This window comes from Apis cerana, linkage group LG11 (genome assembly GCF_029169275.1).
Source record: "Apis cerana isolate GH-2021 linkage group LG11, AcerK_1.0, whole genome shotgun sequence".
Classification (NCBI taxonomy): Eukaryota; Metazoa; Arthropoda; class Insecta; order Hymenoptera; family Apidae; genus Apis; species Apis cerana.
Genome location: NC_083862.1, coordinates 12,088,695 through 12,110,453, shown reverse-complemented (window position 1 = coordinate 12,110,453; position 21,759 = coordinate 12,088,695). Strand labels below are relative to the sequence as shown.

At 38.0% G+C, this 21,759-nt stretch overlaps 1 protein-coding gene and 2 long non-coding RNA genes across 30 annotated transcripts in view; 2 read left to right on the top strand and 1 right to left on the bottom strand.

Annotated features, from left to right (window-relative positions):
* The window catches only part of LOC107995031 (nuclear factor of activated T-cells 5), a 50,506-nt gene that overhangs the window by 14,217 nt on the left and 14,530 nt on the right, over positions 1-21,759 (bottom strand). For 16 of the 28 annotated variants that reach the window (XM_062081906.1, XM_062081909.1, XM_062081925.1 and 13 more), the window contains exon 1: positions 7,866-9,822. The exons of 11 other annotated variants lie outside the window; for them this stretch is intronic. In XM_062081906.1, coding sequence (XP_061937890.1) covers positions 7,866-8,004 — 139 coding nt within the window. In that variant the 5' untranslated portion in view covers positions 8,005-9,822. Of the gene's footprint in view, positions 1-7,865; positions 9,823-10,359; positions 10,438-21,759 lie in introns of those variants that run through there. One more of the 28 variants, XM_062081936.1, reaches the window with a different exon arrangement.
* On the top strand, positions 8,831-10,203 carry LOC114578317 (uncharacterized). The gene is made up of 2 exons (XR_003699187.2): positions 8,831-8,969; positions 9,817-10,203. It is a non-coding gene; the product is annotated as an uncharacterized LOC114578317 (long non-coding RNA).
* LOC114577162 (uncharacterized) lies at positions 17,034-21,082 on the top strand. Its single transcript, XR_003696994.2, has 2 exons — positions 17,034-18,298; positions 18,620-21,082. It is a non-coding gene; the product is annotated as an uncharacterized LOC114577162 (long non-coding RNA).

The following is a 21,759-nucleotide window of genomic DNA, read 5'->3' as shown; positions in this document are numbered from 1 at the left end:
TCATAATCAGATAGAAATAATTAGTTGATAATCGATATATTAGATTGTCAATGTCAACGTTTCGAGATAATGTTAGAATTAATACCCCCGTGTTCTCCGTTTCTTTTCTTTCTTTTATATTATTTTACAAGCTCTCCCGTATCTCTGAAGAGTTTCTTATTATTTCTCTTCTAGGTATTACACAATATAGATCTACGTGAGAAATATATAATAACAAAAAAAATTGTAGGAAAAAATTCTGTTATATAAATAGATTACTTTACCAGTTTAATCGCAATTTAAACAACATTGGATCGTTGTCAATCCATAAGTGGCGATAGGGCGATTTTTCTTAAATCTCAGCCAGAGATAAAGCACCTCTTTCTTACTCGCTCATTAAAACAAACAAGTAAAAACCAATCCACGTTCTCCAATCTAATATTTTATTATATTTCTTTTCCGACCGTGCTACCTTAACTGTTTTTCACCGTCCCGATAATTTCTTATCTTTGAAATTCCACCGCTTTCACTGGAGAAACCTGTATTAACCATCCATCGGCTATTAACCGTCTCCTTGGGGCGTTCCATTAGATATCTGTCAGAAAAATCTAATTTACCGTTAGAATTAGAAAATGTGAAGCTTTCCAAACTTTTTACATGTCCGGGGGGGACTGCGTTCCACGGTTTCTTGCGACAGAGAACTCGGGTGACACTCATCCGGCACGGCTCACGACACCGGCCGATAGCCTATTTCAGGGGCCGCGATAAGTCGGTAAAATCTGGATGTAACCAGAGGGAAGAAGGGAAGCGCCAGAGTATAGAAAGCGAGAGCAGATAAACTCGTCTATGGGCGATACTCGATAAGGAATTCTGGTTTCGACTGCATCGAGTACTAACTTCCAATTTTTCGTTAATTAATTAAAATTATAGAAATAGCGGTAAGAATATTTTTTTAGCGGTAAGAAATTCGGAGGATAAAGATTGAGAAAAAATTGTCGAGCACACTATACTTGTTTCCTTTTTTCACGTTCTTAAATTTCACAATTTTTCGAACGGAATTGTACGTATTTCCAATTATTGAAATTATATTCTTTATTCTTCAAAAAATGAAGTTTGATCGCTTATCTATCCGAATATGATTACGAAGCAGTTTGGATAAATAATTGGGATTACTCCAAGTTGCGAGTTAATCGAATATAACAAAGTTCTATTGTATAAATCTTCCTTACTGATAATCGGCCGATCCGAAAACTGCCAAAAGAAGCTCAAGAAGCGTCATCGGTAAAGGCAGCTGTGTCAATACGAAGATAACTTCGAATATCGAATAAGAAGCAAAATTGATGGTTAAGAAAAACGATATAATAATTATAATTTAATTCCTTCTTTTCCTCTTACAGAAGAATTGCTTGAGACGACTATTCCATAATTATCCGCGACGAGTTTAAAGATGGAGGATGCACGGTCGATAATTCAGAAAGGAGAGGAGTTATTTTCGATTATAACGACCTTTGACTTTTGCAAGATTCGAACAAAATTCGGATCACGGCTCATCATCGTCTTCGTCCACCATTTAAAATACAGATCGTGGCATCGTTTCGTCGATATTGGAAAAAAAAATAAAAAAGAAAAAGATCCACGTAACCTCGAGAGTTCGATCTATATAAGTGGGAACAATCACAACAGAAGAATTAACATTTTAGTAAATAAATATTAACTTTTTATCGCGACTGGCTCGTTATCAAGATTTGTTATATATATATATTGTCTGCACGTGGAGAAATAGAGAGAGAGAGAGAGAATAGCGTACGATTCGCATTTTATCGATATCCTCTATGTATAATATCGAGTGAGTCAACGCACCTTTTAATCAGATCCTTCCTCCCCTTGCTTCTCCTTCTCTCTCCCTCTCTCTCGCTCTCTCATACACCGCGTACAGATACGCTTGTAAATGATAGTCGGACATATCGCGTATATCAACTTGTCTCGATGTTATTTACGTAACAATGAAAAGAAATAATCGAGTCGGTCTCTCTCGCTTATCGATAATTCCGCGAGGCAGACGATTAGTTGGCACACGTACTCCGTCTTGGCGACGGGCGAAAAACAGTGGCCTGATAAAAGGCGAGGTACACTTTTCAAAAGGAATCGCGCTCCAAAACGCGCTCCCAATTTTTCTCCTTTTACATCTTATATATGTTTTTTTTTTTTTCTTCGAAACGCAGGATACGGTATTTGGATAATATCGAGCGACGAGGGTGGAATAAAAGGGGGTGAAATTTTTCCCTTAAAGATCAAAACTCTCGAACAATGGCGAATATCGATCGAAACGAAAATATTTTGATCGATGAAAGATTCTATTTTTCGAAACCTCTTAATTTTAAAGCTTTTTAAAAGCTATTAAGTAAGATAAGTAACTCTTCGCTCGATACGTTCTATCCCACCTTCCGTCTATTAGATCATCCATGCAAAGTAAATATTTTTCTTCTTTACAATTTTGCACTAAATATATATACTAACCAACGTGACTGGACATTTCAGCGAACCAACTATACATTCGTTCAATACGTATAACTAAATTTAAATAATGACTATAATCGACTCTGGTATCTGGAGGTCATCTCTGAACTTACATTACATGTAGTACTCTTTCCGTATAAACCAACTGTATTCGCTCGTGACATGAATTCGCATGATAACGTAATATCGAATAATTGTAATATCGACGTGTATCTAGAAGTCCTCTTCGAGCGGCTATTTACGAATCGGGAGTCGTGATCGGGAGTCACGAATTCCCGTTCTGGAATCCACCAATTTTTCGAGAACAATCCTATCCCGTTGTCTATCCAGGGCAGCTCTTTCTCTCCGGTTAAGATAGCTTAATCGAATTCTAGCCGCGTCGCCAGTTGTATCGAGTGTACTGTTAGACGAGCGTACAACCGAGCCGTGTACGTATACATGTGTATTGCTCAACAATGTGTACATGCGCATTATTAATGAGCGTCGTAGATTTCGCACTCGCGCCAACGAGCACATGTTCGAAACACGTGCGTGGTGGACACCCGTGGACACACGAGATTTCATCCGAATGGATGGGCCGCGATTATGAAACAACTCGAGACGTCGACATCGACACCGAGCATCGTGTCGATGGTCCCTGGGAGGCTTTCTTCCGGCTCTCGTTTGGAAATACCATTCGAGAATTCACGATTCTATACAGAATATTCGTTCGATAATTGTCTTTCGAAGAGATTTTGAACATCTTTTAGAAAAAGATAAAAGATGGAGAAATTTCTTCAAGATTCTTTTCCTGAAAATTGTATCGAAAATTCGAAGAGCGAGGTCGTAAAATCTTTATACGAATGCACGAAGATCGAATGAAAAGAGAAAAGTGTTCATTATGTAGGAAATATCCGTCTTCTTCTGCGTCACTTTTTTGATAATTGAATTACAAAAGAAGACAATCGCTAAAAAAAAAAAGGAGAAAAAAAGGAATTAAACAATTTCTCGATCACAGAATATCCCACGCCACAAAGAATCCGTATATTTAGAGCCGAGAGAAGATTCAGAAAATTGCGTCACGTTTCCGGGGGGAGAAAATCGGTCTATTATTAAACGTAGAGCGATACGAGACATGACCCGAAATAGCCCCACGAATTACAGTTTAACGAGAAGGTTATCAACCTAATTTTTCAATGCGCGATTCGAGCAATATAAAATTCAATACGTTAAAGTCGAATATACTTACCGCGTGTTCCTCGTTTCCAATCGGCGAGGAAACTCTTCACGGGATGGAAAATGCGTAGTTGAATTGTACGGAGGATTGTCGAGACGTCGACAATTTCGCGAGGAATGCAAGCTATGCAAGATGGAAGGCCTAGGATCTGGGAGCGATTTATCGTGAAACATCTCCGCGAAACATATGGCTCGCAACATATTTCCCGGAAACGGACACAAGATCGAGAAGACCGTCTTCGATCCGTATCTCGAATTAATCATCATCGTGTTCGATATCTGTGAAAAAATTAGGAATCGGTCGGAGTTCCATCGTTCCACGATAGATCGTGGAAAATCGAATCGATTTTCAAATCGTTTCTCGGAAACATTTCACGGTCATTTCACATATAATTATACGTTGGATATATCGTTCGATCTATCGACGCCCGATTTAATCTTGGGGCAAAAAAAGAAAAAACCGCGAATACGAAGAAACTTCTTTTTCAATGCGAATGAAATTCAGTCAAAGTCGAATCGTTTACACGTGTGTTAATGTTTCTCATTTTTTTTTTTTTTTTCTATATAGATTATTCTTCTTTTACGACGCAATTTTTCTAGTCACGCGAAGACAAAACTGGAAACATATTCTGCAAACGTTGCGATGCTTGACCTATTCAACAATCCGTGAAATGTCTCATCAACAAGCGATCGGACATAAGGAGCCTGACATTTGACTTCATTTCAATTTGCGATAACATTAATGTCGAGTCAGCCTTGCGCTCAGGTAACTCGAAATTAGATAATCTAATGCCTGTGTACAGATAATATTGATGAAACACAGAGCTATCGACGAAAATTATTACGCGGCATCGAACGTACGCGTATCTTAGTTGATTGCAAAAAAAAAAGAAAAAAAAAAGGTTAAAAAAATTGGTGGCGAATTCGAAACGGATCGATTCGCGCGCGCGCGGGAATTTCAAATCGAATTATAATTAGCTAGTGACTTTGAAAAAATTTATCTTCTATTTTTCTTTTTTTTTTTTCGTGCTAATCGAACATTCGCAGTTTCGTGGTTAATGTTAACGAAAAATTTAAAATAAATTTCGTATAAGTTGAAGGATGCAAGAAAACGGGATGGAAAAAAGAAAGAAAAAAATAAAGTGAGGGAAATTTAAAAACAATCTAACTTTTTTCTTTCTTCTTCTTTTTATGTAAATTAAATATGTACAATTTTATAACGACCATTAAAAACTAATCTATGGTAACTTTTACTTGGTTAATGGCGTTAAATGATTTTTTCCTATGATGTCATTGGGAAATAAAAAAGAAGGATTCTTTAATTAAATCCGATGTATCATTAAAATAAACTCTCCTACAACCTTGTCGTAATAAGCTTTTTTCTGCTTGTAAAGAGATTCTTCTTTTACTGGTGTTAAATAATAATCGACGATTAGATAGAATTACGCAAACCTGTAACCTTTATTATCGTAACACCAGCCGGAACATGTACGAACATAACTTTACTCCCGATACTTGTGTCTACAGACAACGGAGATCCTCGGAGAAATAAATAAATAATCCGCGCTTCTTACGCAATCCAAGGATCACTATAAATCCACCTACTACAATACACATTCTTATACTCCTGTTATCTATCAAAACTTCATCGATTATACATAGAGATCCAAACACTTCGCCGTAATAATATCTCACCTGTTCCGATCCCTCGACGCATTTCATTATAAATACCGCGAAGAATTAAAAAAAAAAAAAAGAAGAAGAAGAAAAATTTAATCACATTCTCGCGTCACCTTCTCTCGAAAACAATAAAATTAACAACATACACAGAGAGAAGACAAAGGGACGAGAGAAAGAAAAAAGATTTTTTCTCTTCCTCTTTCTTGTCGACCAATTATTCTCTTCGCTCACCGCCTCATCGTCATCATCATCACTCACCGCCACCACCGCGCAACGTAGGAACGATCCGTATCCCTGATCGGGATCAAGGAAGGGGAGGGGGGAGGCGTAATAATCCGCGGCGAAACCGCGACGCGAGAATTGAAGGATTGCTGGGAGGCAAGAAGAGGCGGGGGTGAGGAGTGGCGGCGAGGAGGAGGAAGAAAAGCGCTGCGATCGTTCGCCGATCTCGAAAATCGCGAGAGGCGATCGCGGATTGGCCGTCGCGCAGTTTCGAAGGCGGATTGCCCTCTTCTTCCCTTCTTCCGCCTCTGCCTGGCAACGAAAGACCGGCCACCAAAAGACCTTTTTTCACAGATAAACGGAGGAGTATCGCGACTCGCGTCTCTCCTGCGCACGGGGAGCGAGTCGTTGTTGGGGGAGGATGGGAGAAAGAAGGAGAGAACGGATCAAGGGCGAAGGAGAGAGAGAGAGAGAGAGATAATTTATCGGCTCGGGGACGGATAAGGAAAATAGGAAGGAAAGGAGGATGACGGAGGACGACGAGACCTCGTCTCGGAGGTTATCGAGCCTTGTCACGATTTCCCGCCTGTTAGAGACGAAACAATGAGCAGAAATAATTCTAATAATAATAATAATATCGAGACGAGGGAGATAAGGAGAGGAGGAAAGTGGAAATACAACGACCCCGTTTCGAGTTAGGATAATGGAGGCAGAAGCGTGGAGGAAATTTTTTTTCTTTCTTCTTTTTGATAGAGGATATTCAATATGATAATTTGGATTGTTTCGATAGATTGATTCGAAATACGATTCGATTTAAAAATCTATCGAAATCGTATTACCTATCATATATCTATACCTAAAATTTTTATCAGTTCGCTAATATAATGAAAATAATTGTGATAATCGCGTTTAGCTCTTCATATAGTTGTATTTATCTACAGATTAAGAGAAAAATGTGTTTCTCATAAAAGTATCAATTGTCTAGTAAAAATTTATTTTTATTTTTTTTCCAACTTTGATTTTCTCGAGTTGAAAATTTTATCACGTGCACCTTACCACCTTCTTACTCCGACCTTCTTAATTGTTATACAGATATGATAATATAGATTTTTCGAGTGCCGTCCGACTATAAATTAAAAAATGTAAAGATACATAAATTTAAGAAGTGAAAGAAATATGGCGTATCACTGAAAGCAATAACAACTTTATCAACGTATATTGATTGAAAAATAATGAACTTTTGGAGTAAAAATTGACTCGCAAAAAACGTGAAAAATAGTTTGTTCGATACGAGCATAAATAAAGAGCGAATCCTGTTTAAAGAAAAAAAAAAAAAAAACAAATAAATTTGGAGCAAAATAATCGTCGAGATGGGAAATAAAAAAGGAATATAAAAGTGAAAAAAAAAAAAAAAAGGAAAGGAAAAGAAGAAATGAAAGGTGTCGAACGAGGATATAAAAAAGACGAAGATTTGCTTAAAGGTAGACATTTATCGAAGACAAAAAAACGGTAATAAATGAAAACGCAAAACTTTTATCTTTTCTCGATTTGACCGTTGCGTCCCGAAATTTGTCAAGAATTTCTCTGATTCCTCCAATTAATCATCCCGATTTTAAGACGCAAGACGTCGAAAACTAAAGAATTTGGAAAAAACCTTGGCTGGTAAAAATGTTGACAATGATAACGTTGGATAACTATTCCGTCTTTACGGAAACAATATAATGCAATTTTTATTCCCCTAAACCCAAAGAAAACTGAATTCGAGTTTCTTGAACTCCAAGGTAAATAGAAATAAAAGAATTGGTATATCGTTGTCGTTGAAAAAACGTTGCCAACCGTTGTTAAAAATTTGATAACAATCGGGAATATTTTTATTCTACGCTCGATACGCCGTGTATACAATGAGTCAATCGCGAGCGCATAAGAGGCGAAGAAAAATAAAAATAGAATTCTCTACGTCGAGAGAAAATTTATATACCTGTACAAATATCGCATTTAAACATGCGGTATAAACCACTCAAAGTCTCGACGAAGCGGTCGCAGGTGGAAAGGAAGATAAAACGAAATAAAAAAGACAAAAGAAAAGGAGAGAGGAAGAAAGAGAAAAAAGGCATAATAAAAAGACTTCGAAATACCAACAGCAACAGGTTCCAACTCGAGAGATATCAATTACCCGGCTATCTAGGCGGGAATCGTTGAATATTAAACAGTAATGATCAGGCATGCGCGAGTGGAAGGGAGATCAAGTTTACCGTGTCGATAAGGCTCAATCAATGCATTTCCGGTACACCGAAACTGCAGTAGCATTTGAAGATGCTCGTTGCCCGGTTCCAAGGTACCGCTGTTGGTCCTCCTTAGTTCCTGTCGCCTTTTCTCAAGGTCGGGTGCCATTAGGTCCTCGAGGACCGAAGGCCCGTCACCGATCCTCTCTTCACTTCTCAACCGTTTCGTTTCACGCGTCGAATATTTGCAACGATCGATTCTTCTCTCGCGGTTTCACTTCGCACTATCTCGCCGCGCGAACGTCTCTCCTCCAACGAACAGGTTGTCTCATGTCACTCTCGAGCTCCACGTGTTCTATCCCGATCGTTCAAGAATCGTAGATCGATCGAGCGGGAGAGAGTCGATCGGTTTCGAAATTCGAGAATCGATATAACAACACCGACGATCGAAAATATCGAAAAAGAAAGAAAGGAAGGGGGGAAAAAAGGAAAGAGAAAAAAAGAGAGAAAGAGGAGAGAAATTTTTCTCTATTCACAATCTTATCGAAATTCGAATGACCGACCGAGTAAAGGGTCTATTTATATTTGGACATTTAAATAGGAACACTGTTTGATCGGCACATCACAAATCATTGGCGCATCGTTCCCGCGGTGGAGACATGGAACGATGGGACACAGGATCGATACACCGTTCGAAACGCATCGCGCGAACGCAACGAGTGTCAGACACGGACTGGCGTTCCTCGTCTCATCGCCGATCGGCCAACCCGGCATCGTTTGAATAGCGAGTAAATAAGCCCCCACCATACACAGTGTTCACGCAACACGTTTATACGCTCCTGCATCCCCGACCAGCTTCGGATATATCGAGGAGGAAGGTGACCAATCAGCAGCCGCTAATTACCCGACTGTCTATCTATCGTATCTCGATCCTACTGGCTTCGCCCGACGTTCGCGCGAATCCGATCTTCCCGCGCGAGCAATTCTTCGCCTATAATTTTCACCGGGGCTCGTTTATTTTCGGGGAAAACGACGACGATGGAACATACCGTTGCAACAACGCGTGTACGTGGTTAATTGGACCTTCTCCTGGATCCTGTACATCGCGTAGAAAAACAGAGAGAGAAAGAAAGAGTAAAAAATCACGTTATTTATCAGAGCATATATTGTCATCCGTCGTGTCTGATTTAACATTTTTATTTTAAGATTATTCGATATGGATCGGGAGGGAAAATTTTTCTTTAGTTTCGTGGAAGAGGAGGAGCGATAAATTGTTATCTTTGCATTGTTTTACATGATTAAAAATTAAACTATTATCATAATTGGAAGTTATAGTTGTAATGTCTTTCGATATTTGCGAGACAAAGTTTTTTTCTCGTTTCGTGGAGGGGAACAGTTTACGATGAATTGGTTCGATGGTCAACAGAGAGAGAGAGGGAGAGATTATTAAATTTGAGTATTTAACGCGTTTCACGTTGGAACAAAGCAACAGGTAGATTCCAAAATGGCCGCGCTCTAATTGGCGAGCCTCGAGAGTCAGTTTCAAATGGATTTCGCGGCCGAAACAGGGATTTATCTCTACTCTGCCTGTATTACAAATGTTTGCTTAACGAGTAACGACTGGAGTTAAGTTAGAATTCATTATCGTTCGAATAATTGCAAACGGTACAGTATTAATCCTTTATAAGAGGCGGTCGATAAGGAATAAACCACTTTGTTCTTCCGCGGTTCTAATTGGAAGTAAGCGCTTCAACTTTTTATATTAATTTTGCACTTTGATGTTACACAAGGAGTTAACGTATAGCGGCAAAGATCGTGGAAAAATTAGGGATATCGTATTATACAGATGTATGTGTACATATATATATTCCATGTGAATGTGATCGAAATTAATTTTTAAAAAAATCTTAGAAATCTTAAATTGCGCGAAAGGATATTTATAAATAAATTTTGATCGATTTAACAAAATCTCTTTTTCCAGATTTAACAAAAGAAAAAAGAAAATGCGAAGAATTGGATCCATACTGGGTAAATTTAAGTTTGACGAGGCCATAAAATGCCATTTTCATGGGCTCACCCGATGACTCTATTTTCTCCTTTCTTTTTATTTTTACAACCCTTCTATTGATCTTTCCTCCGCAAGAATTCTCTTGGTAACGTTTCAAATGACGATCGATCGATGAAATATAAACACTTCGAATGGGTAACCTCAACAGACTGCTTACTAAAAATTATTGAAACTATCCATGTGTCCATCTTCGATAAATACGTTTTCTTGTATTCGTTATTTCGAATATATTTAATAAAAAAAATAAATAAATAAATTGACCATAATGCAAAAAAAAAAAAAAAAAAGAAAGAAACAAAATGTTTCCCTCGAGACGATCTAGCGAAACGGCCGATAATAGTAGGAATTCCATTTTCGATCTCGTGGCAGCCATAAAAGGAAGGCTAATCAAAGGAAAACATCTCGTAGATAGCCTCGTAGCAATTAGAACGTTAATGACACTGTAGCTCTCGTTACCAGTTGACGTAAGCAAGAACCAAGAAAATCTTGTGGTTCACGACAACACACGCGTGTCCATTTTCTTTCAGGATCGTCCTGGAAATTAAACAAGATCAGAATCATGAATTATGATGAATAGAATCTCTTATCTGTTTGATCGATTGCAAAATAATAATAACAACAATAACAATAATAATAATAATAATACATTTCCACGATTGAAAATGGCAATATTAAAAAAAAAAGGAAAAAATTAAAGGAAACGATGATATCATGGTTACGTAACGTTAACGGGCAAAAAAAAAAAAAGAAACCGGATAAAGAGAGGAATATAATCGTTTCGATCGAAGTATAGTATATACTCGACGATACGAAGTATGAGGAGAACGAGCACGTCTCGATTCGAATACATGTTTGAGATTTGTCATTCTTGATGTCAAATTTGAAGATTTGGCCAACTCGCCATTTTATCTGTTATAGAAGATAGCGCGAGGTAAATTTGACAAAAATCGTGAATCGTCTCCTGTTTCGATTAATTAGCATCGAAGATTAACACTTGTGCGGCCTTCACTCGCTATTTACTTCTAACTATACAAATATACCATGTAATTACATTGTCGATGAATCTTCGTGCTCATTTTCCAGATTATCTCGATTGTATCATACGATATTGTATCATACGATAGAGAACGATTATGAAAAAATCAATCGAAGTAGATTATTTTTCTTTTTTAACGCGATATTCTTTTATTTTGGTAATAAACGCGCGAAAAAAGAAATCCATTAAACAGTATATTTTGAACATATATATATTTCGAAAGTTTATCCGGTCGAAACTGAACTACTTGAAATAATATAAATATGGAACGGCGTTCAGTTCAACTCTCGCGAGGGGTTAATAAGCGACAAATGGCTCAATTTTAACGAGGATACAAAAGAGATAAGAAAAGTACAGATCGAGGAACGATCTAAATTAATGGAGTGACAAGGAATGACGTGGAACGTTTGATCGTCGTAGATTCGTAACGGCAAACCGATAAACAGACTCTGATCAATCGAAAGTATCAAAATATCACGCATAAAGTTGCAAGCTTTTCATCACGTGAGAATGGATTTAAAGAAAACGTAGATTCTACATAGGAGGGGAGGATATTCAGCAATTCCGTTCCACTGAAATAAGAATACCGAATTTCATTTGGAGCTGACTAACGAGCGTATCAACTTGCTTTCAAGGTTATAAACAAACTTTGGAAGTTCGTCGAACAAAAAGAATAAAAGAATACGATTTCGCCATTTCGCAAAAAAAAGAGAGAGAGAGAGAGAGATCCTTCCTTGTTTCGAAATTCCACGACATCGAAACAACAACAAATCCTTCGATCGTTCGTTTAATTACCAAAATTGGAAGAACCGATTCGAAGTTAGCCAGTGTGTATTAGATTAATCATTTGGAACAAATTTCTTGTGATCTAACAAGAAAAGGCCAAGACCCAAAGCAGAGGTCGCCGATTCAGTTTGAAACTTTGAACGCTTGTGGATTTCGTCATCTTGTTTATTAAAACAACTTATTAGGACCCATTACAGAATCGCGTTCCATCGCTTTTCCAAGTATTTTTCTCGCGATTCTCTTAGATTTTAAATCGTTCTGCGCATCGAATAATCTGCGTGTACATCGAATAATCGTATCGGCGACGAATAAGACTCGTTTCAACTAGTTCCACTATTGACGAATTCCAGATATATGACGTATAATCTTTGAAATGATGCAACTCGAGGGGAACATATTTTTCTGACTTATCGCTACGAGAAAGTTGTTTAGAATTCTTCAGAATCGCAAACTTCGAAAAGCTGTTTTTCCAAGCTTCGATCCTGAAAAAGAAAAGGAGCAAAATAATAGAAAAATTTTCTTGGGACGAAAATTTCATTCGCTGTACAAATAAATTGTTAAAACGTGTTATATTCTTTCAATATACTGCCAAACCTAAAAAAGTCTTTTAATTATATTTCATTTCCAGGCAAAAAATACGATATCATCGGAAAGAAAGAGAGAGAGAGAGATAAAACCAAAAATATATATATATATATACAAAATAAAATCAGAGAGTGGCGACAGGACGACAGCGATCGTTCGTAGAGGCACGATTGTTAAACAACAGTGTGTAGTAAACAAATGAGAAACGATTTGAAAGCAGTGGTCAGAACTCGTGACCCTCGACATCGAGGTCGCTCTAATCGAGTCAGCACACTCCGCTCGCGCTAACGGAGCACGCGTATCTCCTCTCGCTCTCGTCGCAATCATTTTTTTTCTCTCCTCTTCTTCTTCTTCCAACACCTAGCCAATCGTTTACGATTGCTTCTCGAATCACCCGACTCGCCCGGTTCCTTATCACCACCTTACTCGGCCTAATCCGAACGAGTCGGATATAACCACGCGCTCGACGTGTGTTATACGCACGCAGCCGTGGCTGCGAGATGGTACGAGCAACGTTCCTCGTGGCGGCCAAAGTCGAGAGAGCGTGTACGCGCAACTGTCGAAATGGTTCAACCGTCTGACTCACCTCACGTGCGCACAAAAATGTGTCACGAGCGTGAACCAACCATCTAAAAAGAATCACGCGAGAGAGAATCGAACGGGCCAGACTTTTTACGGAACCACTACTTTTAAACTTTCGAATATCCTTGCGGATTTGAACTCGCTTGAACTTTCGCTTGAAATAAATAATTTTGCAAAAGATAATGCGTTCTTTGGAAGGTAGACAATTTTTCTAATTTTTCTTTCTCCTCCTTCTTTTCTTGAATTATGAAACGGACGAGGTGGAAAAATGCTTTGAGAAACTTTTGAATTCGAGTTATCAATTTTGGAATTCGAGATAATTTCTAAAAACGATACTCGATTTCTTTTTTTTTTTTTTTTGATTATCGGAAGATTATCGAGTCGGTTATCGGGACAAAATTTTTATCGCCTTTTTTCTTACCTCGCTTAGCAATTCCATCGAGAGCTATTGTTTTTTTATATATACGCTTATTTTCGGAATAAACACGATCGCTAATTTTAAAGTATGATGGCCATAACCAGGGAATTCATTTGCATCGAATCCGTGACAATTCGCGTAAACATCGTTTCGATTTTAAAAAAAAGAAAAGAAAGAAAGAATCGTAATGACGAAAAGCTTCGACTTCTACGGAATCGTATCTATCGATCCTCGAGCACGATATTATAGATCATTCCGATAGATCGATCGCTCTCGTTGCGTGAACAACAACGAGAGTAAATTAATTCGAAGAATGATAAAGAAGTGGACACGTGCGATAAATAGATGTGTTCGCGCGAAGGCTAAAAAAAAAAAAAGAAAAAAAAAGAATCGAATATTTAACATTTGGTCAACAAGATTCGTGATTCCGCGGGAGAAAATATGTTATCGGCGCCGAATAATCGAGATAAGGATAAAAAAAAAAAATGAAAAATCGAACGAGACATATATACGATATTACTTTCGAGTATCCTTTAATCGTACATCATCGATCAGAAGTTCGAAGCGTATCACCGTGTTCCAGGTGAAATCCAATAATTTAGAGAGAGAGAGAGGGAAAGAGAGAAAAAAAGTTGGAATTTTACTAGAAATTTTTCCTCGTCGTTGAAGAATTCCTTCTCGTTGAAGCGAAAAAGTAAAATTATATATTTGCGGTATTGATTTTGGATTATAATAAAGAGAAAGAAAAAAAAAAAAAAAGATTTATAGTCGGTAACGTGCATTATCATATTTTTATATTCAAAATGTAAATGCGAGAAAAGAGAAGGAAAGAAAAAAAAGAAAGAAAATTTTTATCGTTAGATACAATCGAAATTGTTGTTTCGATTGTACTGATTGTGAATATAAGCTATTTTAATTAGCCTCAATAACGTATTAGAAATATATAAGCGATAATACAACCGATTAGCCGGCTTTTCATTTCACAGGGATCACCGACCGCGTGTGCAATAATCGGATTTTCTCGCTCAGATATTAAAGAACGCACAGTCTCTTGCCGCCGGGTATAAAGCCGAGATATCGATTCTACAAAGCAAGGTTCAAAAGTGAAAGCGTCGAATGGAAAATAATAAACAGTACAACTATTATCTTACGGCACTTATCATCGTACAATTAAAGAGGGCTTTGCATGTTATTAAACAACTAAAACGTCTTTATTCTAATAAGAAGAAGAAGAAGAAAAAATCTAACTACTTCTTCCCTAATCAAATACTTGACACTGACAGTGTCCAAATATTGATCAATTAACGATCGTTAATCGTCTCACGTTCTTCTTCAAAGTCATTCCCCCAATCACTCGACAGTTCTTAATCTACTCTTAAGATTACAACTAGAACACAACCCATCGAATCCTATCGAAAATTACGGATTCCACGTTCCACATTTAACGATTATCAAGAACAATATTTTTAGAAAAACTAACTTGTTGTATCTTATTACAAGTATACCTACTTGTTTTCATCTCGTTTCAATCATTTATACAGATAAAATAGATAAGGATACTCTTAAGAAGAATCCACCATATTCCATCTCGAATCAAAACGGATCCACATTTGATTCGCTCGATATGCACGCGAATTAGAAACGGCGAGTAATATCACGTACACAACAAGTAGGGTCAACGAAATCCACCCCAACTTGCGTGTAAACGAAAAGTGGGAAGAGAAAGCGGCTCGAATCGTGAAACGAGACCGAGAAACGTTCTAATTTTACGTAACGATCGCTTTTTTCTCAACGACGATCCTCGTTCACGGATCGCGATCCGTTGCAAAATCGGTGGCGACAAGTCCGGGCAATAAAAATGCCCGCCTCGACGAGCGGAGAAAGAAAAAAGAAAGGAGATCGAAGCAAGAAATAGTGTGGCTGCCGTTTAAATTGGACAGCGAATTGATAACACTTAAACGAATAATGCCGATCGGTATACAATGGTGACAGGCGATGTCCTCGTTCCCCGAGTAAATCGAGTCGATGATCATTTTCCAATCATTTTTTTTTCTTCCTTCCTTTTTATCGTGACTCGATTATTTACTCGATACAATCGTGTTTTTTTTCTCTAGATCGAGAATAAAATTAGTTTTCATTCCAATTTGATTATCGATACAGAAATTAAATAATATCTAAGAAATGTTAAACAGTCTAATTGTTAAAATTGTCAGAAACCTATACCTCAATGATTCTTCTTTGTAAACTGGAATAAGTCACGAACGATGCGAGTATATTTGAAAGCAAAATATTTCAAAATTGGTCTCGAGAGCTTTATTATTCGAAGAATCAAAAAATTGAATAATAAATGCTTCCTCCGTCTGGAAAGAAATTACAACTGGAAGAAAAAAAGTTCGAAATCGTACTTCGAAATCATTAAATTAAACAAAGCGATTGGAGGAAAATGTTGGAACATTAGAAGGAAAAAAAGAAGAAGAAGAAGAAACTCGTTAAGGAATCGGTTTAGATCGAGCGAGTCATTGAAAAATGTACATGTATGCGAACACGATTGCTCAGAGACAGATGACAATGCAAAGATCGGTGGAGGAAACGGACGAGCACGATTAGATAATCGTCAAGCTGACGCGATCAATTAACAGCACATAAACGTGGCACAATTTCTGGCATCGATCGTGACGTCAAGGGATATCACGGTGTAATATCGTCGACAAGAAAACGCAGCTGGTTTCTTGCGCAGGTGTCGATGGCAACCCCAAGAAAGAATTTCTCCTTTTTCAATCGATTAATCAACGTTGTAATTGTCTACTTAAATTCTAATTAACGATATAATTAAGATACTTTAATAGATATATTATCATCATTTATCACTTTGTAATAATTTCGATTGAATTATAACATAACGTGAAAATTTTTCTTTCGATACTTCTTTAGATATCCTTTCTCCTTTCCGTCGTTTTTATAACTCCCTTATTGGATCAGAATACGATCGAGAGGAGGAAAATGAAGAATTTAAATTTTAGAATTGACGAGAAGAGCAAGTTTATTGAAAAAAGAAAAATTGCTCGATAAAAGAATATATTCTTCCAAGGAATAAAAGATTTCTTATTCAAGTTCGATATAAGAAAAGATATATATAATGATTAAACATTAATTGTACCGGGTTTAATTTTTTCCAAACGACATAAAAATGAAACAAATTTATAATAAAAAGTTCATTGATTCCTCTTCTTCGAGCATGATACAAATTCACGATAAACGAAACTCGATCGGTAATTAAGTTAATCGGAATGTTAAATGGACAAAGAACGTTTCGTGATTCCTTACTGGTTTACTCGAAAACTTATTACACGTCTTGTTGTCTCAGCGAGGATTCAGCGCGGTGGTATTCCCCGCAGCCATTATCCTGAATCCGACGATTAATCTCATAATCCGATCGTTACGAGCGATTAGAGCGATTAGAGCGAAGCGTAATATGTATCAGATGATGCATACGCGTGAGTTACACGTGTTCAACGACAATTTTCAGAATGGAAGATTATTTCTACCCGGCGAAAATTGCTGATATGGAGTATCGAAAAGTTTGCATCGTTATCGATTCGAGCTACTTTGAAGACGGCGTGCATCGTTATACTGTTAACAGTGCACGTTATTATTACCGCGATGTCGATACATACATGTATCGACGGATGGGTGAAACACTTGGATATAGACGAACCTTATTAATCACCAGAGAAATAAAAATATATACCAAGCGGATACATTCGACTCGATAGTAGAAACGTATACAGACGGTCTCTGTGACGGACTCTCGTGACGCATCGCTGTGAAAAAAGTCACAATTGCATAATAACTCGCGCCAATGATTCTATGCAATCAAGATGGTGTAAAGATAATAATGGCGCAATCTTGAAACGAGAAGTCTCCCGATCGCGATGATAATTACAATTACTTTTTCTTATACGCTTTTGCACGGATATCATTTCGATCCTCGTTAAAAATCTCATAAGGATATTTTTAACGTTTTCAAAAGCAATTTTTTAACGGAAATTTAGAAACTGAGAAATTATTTTTAATAACGGAAGAAAATCGACTCGAAGGGCGGGAGCAATTTTATTGAAGCAGCATTATCGAATCATTCGCTTTGTTTCATTTTTTCCTCGAGAATTTGGCGTTACGAACGATTCGTTATTTTACATTCTCGAAAAAAATTTCTCACATTTACCGTACCTGGGATTATACATACAATAAGCCAAGACGAGGAGTCACCGCCGGATTTCCCCTATGCAAATGAAAATAAATGTTAACACGGTATGTAATAGTGCAACACAAACGGTGACTCAGCAGATGCATTAAAGTCCAATGTGCATTGGACGAGGCGGCATGTTTGCCCGAGTCTTCGTCGATAATCGTAAATAATTGTTTCGAGATAGAGTGTTATTTGCGGCGCAATTTTGACTTGGCGAAACTGCAATTGCTCCTATTACTAGCGCCGAATTATTCCATCTTGAACAATGGGCAAAAATAAAACGAGCGATCAAATAATCGAATAAATTAAATTTGGAAAAAGAAAAAGAAGAAATTAACAACCGAGTCCCGGTGTTATTTAAGACCACTGAAATTTTCTAGCGAAAGTTTCGCAAAGAATATTCCTCCAAGTTTCTCAACACTCGAAAATAAGAAGAGCAATAATAATAACAGGTCCAATGACGATCGAGCAATGCGGTATACACGCGATCCGCGTGCAAAAGGCGTGTAAAAGTCGCGTGCATGTAAAAAGCGTGACACACACTCGCGCAAACGCGTACAACGAACGAAATAGACGTATCCTCTTCGATACGGGAGATTTGAATATAAAAGGCTTTGCGCTTCCTCGCGGCGCATGGTGGATTAAATACGGTGCTTGTTTACCATTTCAAAATGGAGATTAAGCCGTTAACAGTGGTCATTAAATAGCTTACCAGAAACAAAGAGAGAAGGATTATACGTACGTAAGTATAATGTGTTGGAATACATTAACATTGCCTTGGCAATTCAGATTCAGTAAAATAATTGTTATTATAATGTATGTATTGATGTTAGGGCTCCTTTTCGAGACTTATTGACCGAAGATATATATATATATATACCTAGGCAAGATGATTCACGTGTTGCTTAAAATAATCTTATCTAAATTTACGGTAATTTTATGATAAAGTATATAGTAGAGCCCGTTGAAAAACATTTTTACAATGAACCGTTTTAGTAATAAACACGGTCGTTTGTTTGGGATTGGATAAGAGGGCCTCTATTTTATCCGCGCTTTTCGACAGGGACGAAGTCGAGAAGACCCGAAGCGGGGTGGCCGAAGGTCGAGCAAACATCGAAAAGACGGAAGAAACCCTTAAGTACCCCAACCAAGGAGCCAAGGAAACGGATCGATATACCACCGCATTCGCTGCCAATATCAATCCCCTGTCGTTGTTCCAAAATTCGATCGAAAAACCTCCTCGATTCCAGATTTCAAATTCAACGATATAACGTAATACGATAAAGTCGACTTCGGTTTCCGTTTCGTCGAGCAAAAACTTAAGCCGCCATCAATTACCATCCATCGATTCGATACCGCGAAAAGGCGATCGCTCGGAAACGCCATGCAGCGATGGATAGAAACCTACTGCTACAATATCGAGAACCAATACGATCAAACGTCCAAACTTTCCTTTACCAATAACCACGAACAAGTAACAAAAATTTAATCTCGAACAATAAAAACTCGAAGGAAAGGATGGCGGTCGAATCTGTCGCTGGAACGGAGGCAGAGAGGGTTGTGATCGATGCAGGCGGAAGGGAAAAGCCGATAGCCGGTTCCCGTGGGCGAAGCCGGGTCCAAAAGGGGTTACGATGACGCCAGCACGAGCACAGAGGCACGGTAGATTTCGCGCGTGAGTGTGTTCGAAGAGGAGAGCGATCGGCAGTCTCGCTCGGCTCGTTGAACATAAATCTCGTCTCCCCGGTGGACGATGACCCGTCGCGCTTATTTATCATCGCTCTTTCCTCTGTTGTTACGGCTTAACTGTTTATTCGGTGCTCGTTCACCGTCATACAGTCACCTCGATGACTGTGCGCCGCACAGCGCGCACACGTATAACGGGATCGCCGTGGTCGGCTTACGATCGATAGATAGATTTACACGCGCGATATTGGCTTGGAGACTTCGTGTTCAGATTAGTCATTACAGAGCAAATCGATAGACAGTCATCCGATCCCGTCCATTGTCCGCAATCTGCCCGAATAACTATTAGGGGGAGGGGCAAGTATCATCCCTCTAAGTATGTTCGTTTCCAGGCAAAACTCTTCTCTCGATAATATTTCTCGCGAATGGGCACCGCGTTGGAGACTATTCGAGAGTGAAAGTATATTCTTGTAAAAATTCTACTATCCGCTTGTAACAATTATTTTCGATAGTCCTCGACAATTTTGGTTTCATATATATATATATATATATTTATATACAAAATTGTATGCAATGTTGGTTTATCGAATGGAAAATTGGATCGATGGAATGAAAATAAGAGCGACGAAAGTTCGCTAGATCATCCCTGGTGTATTCGTCATCCACGCATCTGCGCCATATCGGCCTGTTTACGTCCTATGCGGATTGATAGGGTGCTCGGGGTGATAGGGCGAATCGTAAGTCGGCCATGCGATGCTGTTCGGTCCGTTGACAATGGTTATCGACACGGTGCAACCAGTAAAATATATATTCTGATAAATCCATTATATTCTTTCAAAATTCTATCCACTTCTCCGATCGAGAGAGAATCCGAGCGGTCCGACGGCACGCGAACGACTGAATGTTACCTATTCAATTTAAAGGTTATTATGTTCGTATAAACATTCTGTTTTCAAATCGATACGTTCGGAGAGATGTTTTCCTTCGTATTCGTCCTTATTCCGCTACGATTCCAATAAATTTTTATTTTACGCAACATCATTAATTGTATATTTATTAGTTTATTCGTTATTATGTAATTTAAATTCTACGCAATTTCTTAATAATCTTAATATTACGATATCTTTCTCCCTTTTTTGGCAAGGAAATTTAGGACGAAATTTAGGTCATAGGGCGAATCATTGTCGAGAAAATCCGTGGCGAGCCCCCCGTCAGAGGAAAACTACGCCACTCGTCGTTCCCCGAATTTCATTCTGAAAAGAGCCCTTTGCCGCGGTTGTATAACGCCACGGCACACAATCCATCCATTGTCATCCTTTCCCAAATAACAATAGCGATTACTCGTGTATTGCAAGTGGGCGTCGATGACTCTTATTGAATTCTTGTAAAATACTCGCGAGTGTGTGTGTGTGTGTATCGATTCAAGCGAATTCAAGAAAGGCCGAACAATTAATCTTTGCATTGCCGAGAAACGATTTGTGCAATGGTAAAAGACTATGATTTTAACCACTCTATTTTGATTCTCATTCTAATGAATACGGACATTGACGATTTCTCGGAGTTTACGATGAGCTATCGATCAACTTGTCGTGTGAATAACATTAAAAAGCATGCCGTTGCATCATTTTTCTATACTTGACAAATAATTCCTATGCGTCTAATCTCGATGGTGTATAAATTCGAATAAATTTTCAATTTTCTCAACACTTATCCGATAATCATTTAAGATGTAATTAAATACTAATGACCTCGGAGAAATCTTCGTAATGTTAAACAAATTTTATACATGTATATATGAAAGCTTGACTATTAGTTAATTACAACATTTCTATCATTGCAATTAATATTCTTATCACACCAGAACCTTTGACTCTTCCACAATTCTAAAACTTCGATATAACAAATTCCGAAATAAAAATCTCAGATTTATATAACCTCGTATCGAATCTGAGAATAAACTATTTAACTGTTCGAAAAGTAACGTACCTATATGATAATGAAAATAAGACTTAACTCGAAATTTAAAAAAAAAAATCTCATTCATATATATACATATTCATCTGATTGTGAAAAATCTAAGGAAAATTGCAAAGAAAAGAAAAATAAGGAAGAAGAATGGGCAGAATATTCGTCGAATACATGTTGTTCCATGTTGCCAATGGAGAACAATATTGGTCGGCCATATTGGTCACGCCAGTCGCGGGAACAATAAATAATCGATGCAAAATTATTACGGGTCATTCGCTCGTGACTTCGTGATTGGAACGAGCGTTAAATAGTCGCGGTTTTCTCAGATTGGACTCCATTCCGAGAGGATTTATCGTTAGGTGGAACGGCCTGTTATCGCCCCGTGGTTCTCACATTGTCGCGTTCTCACCGACTCGTTGTGATAACGAGAACAATGCTTCGTGGAACGGAGAACCGACGATCGTTTTCTTTTTCTCTCTCTCTCTCTCTCCGTCTGTCGGACAGCGTATCGAACGCAGTTCGCGATCGCTAAAATTACTTCGTCTTGAA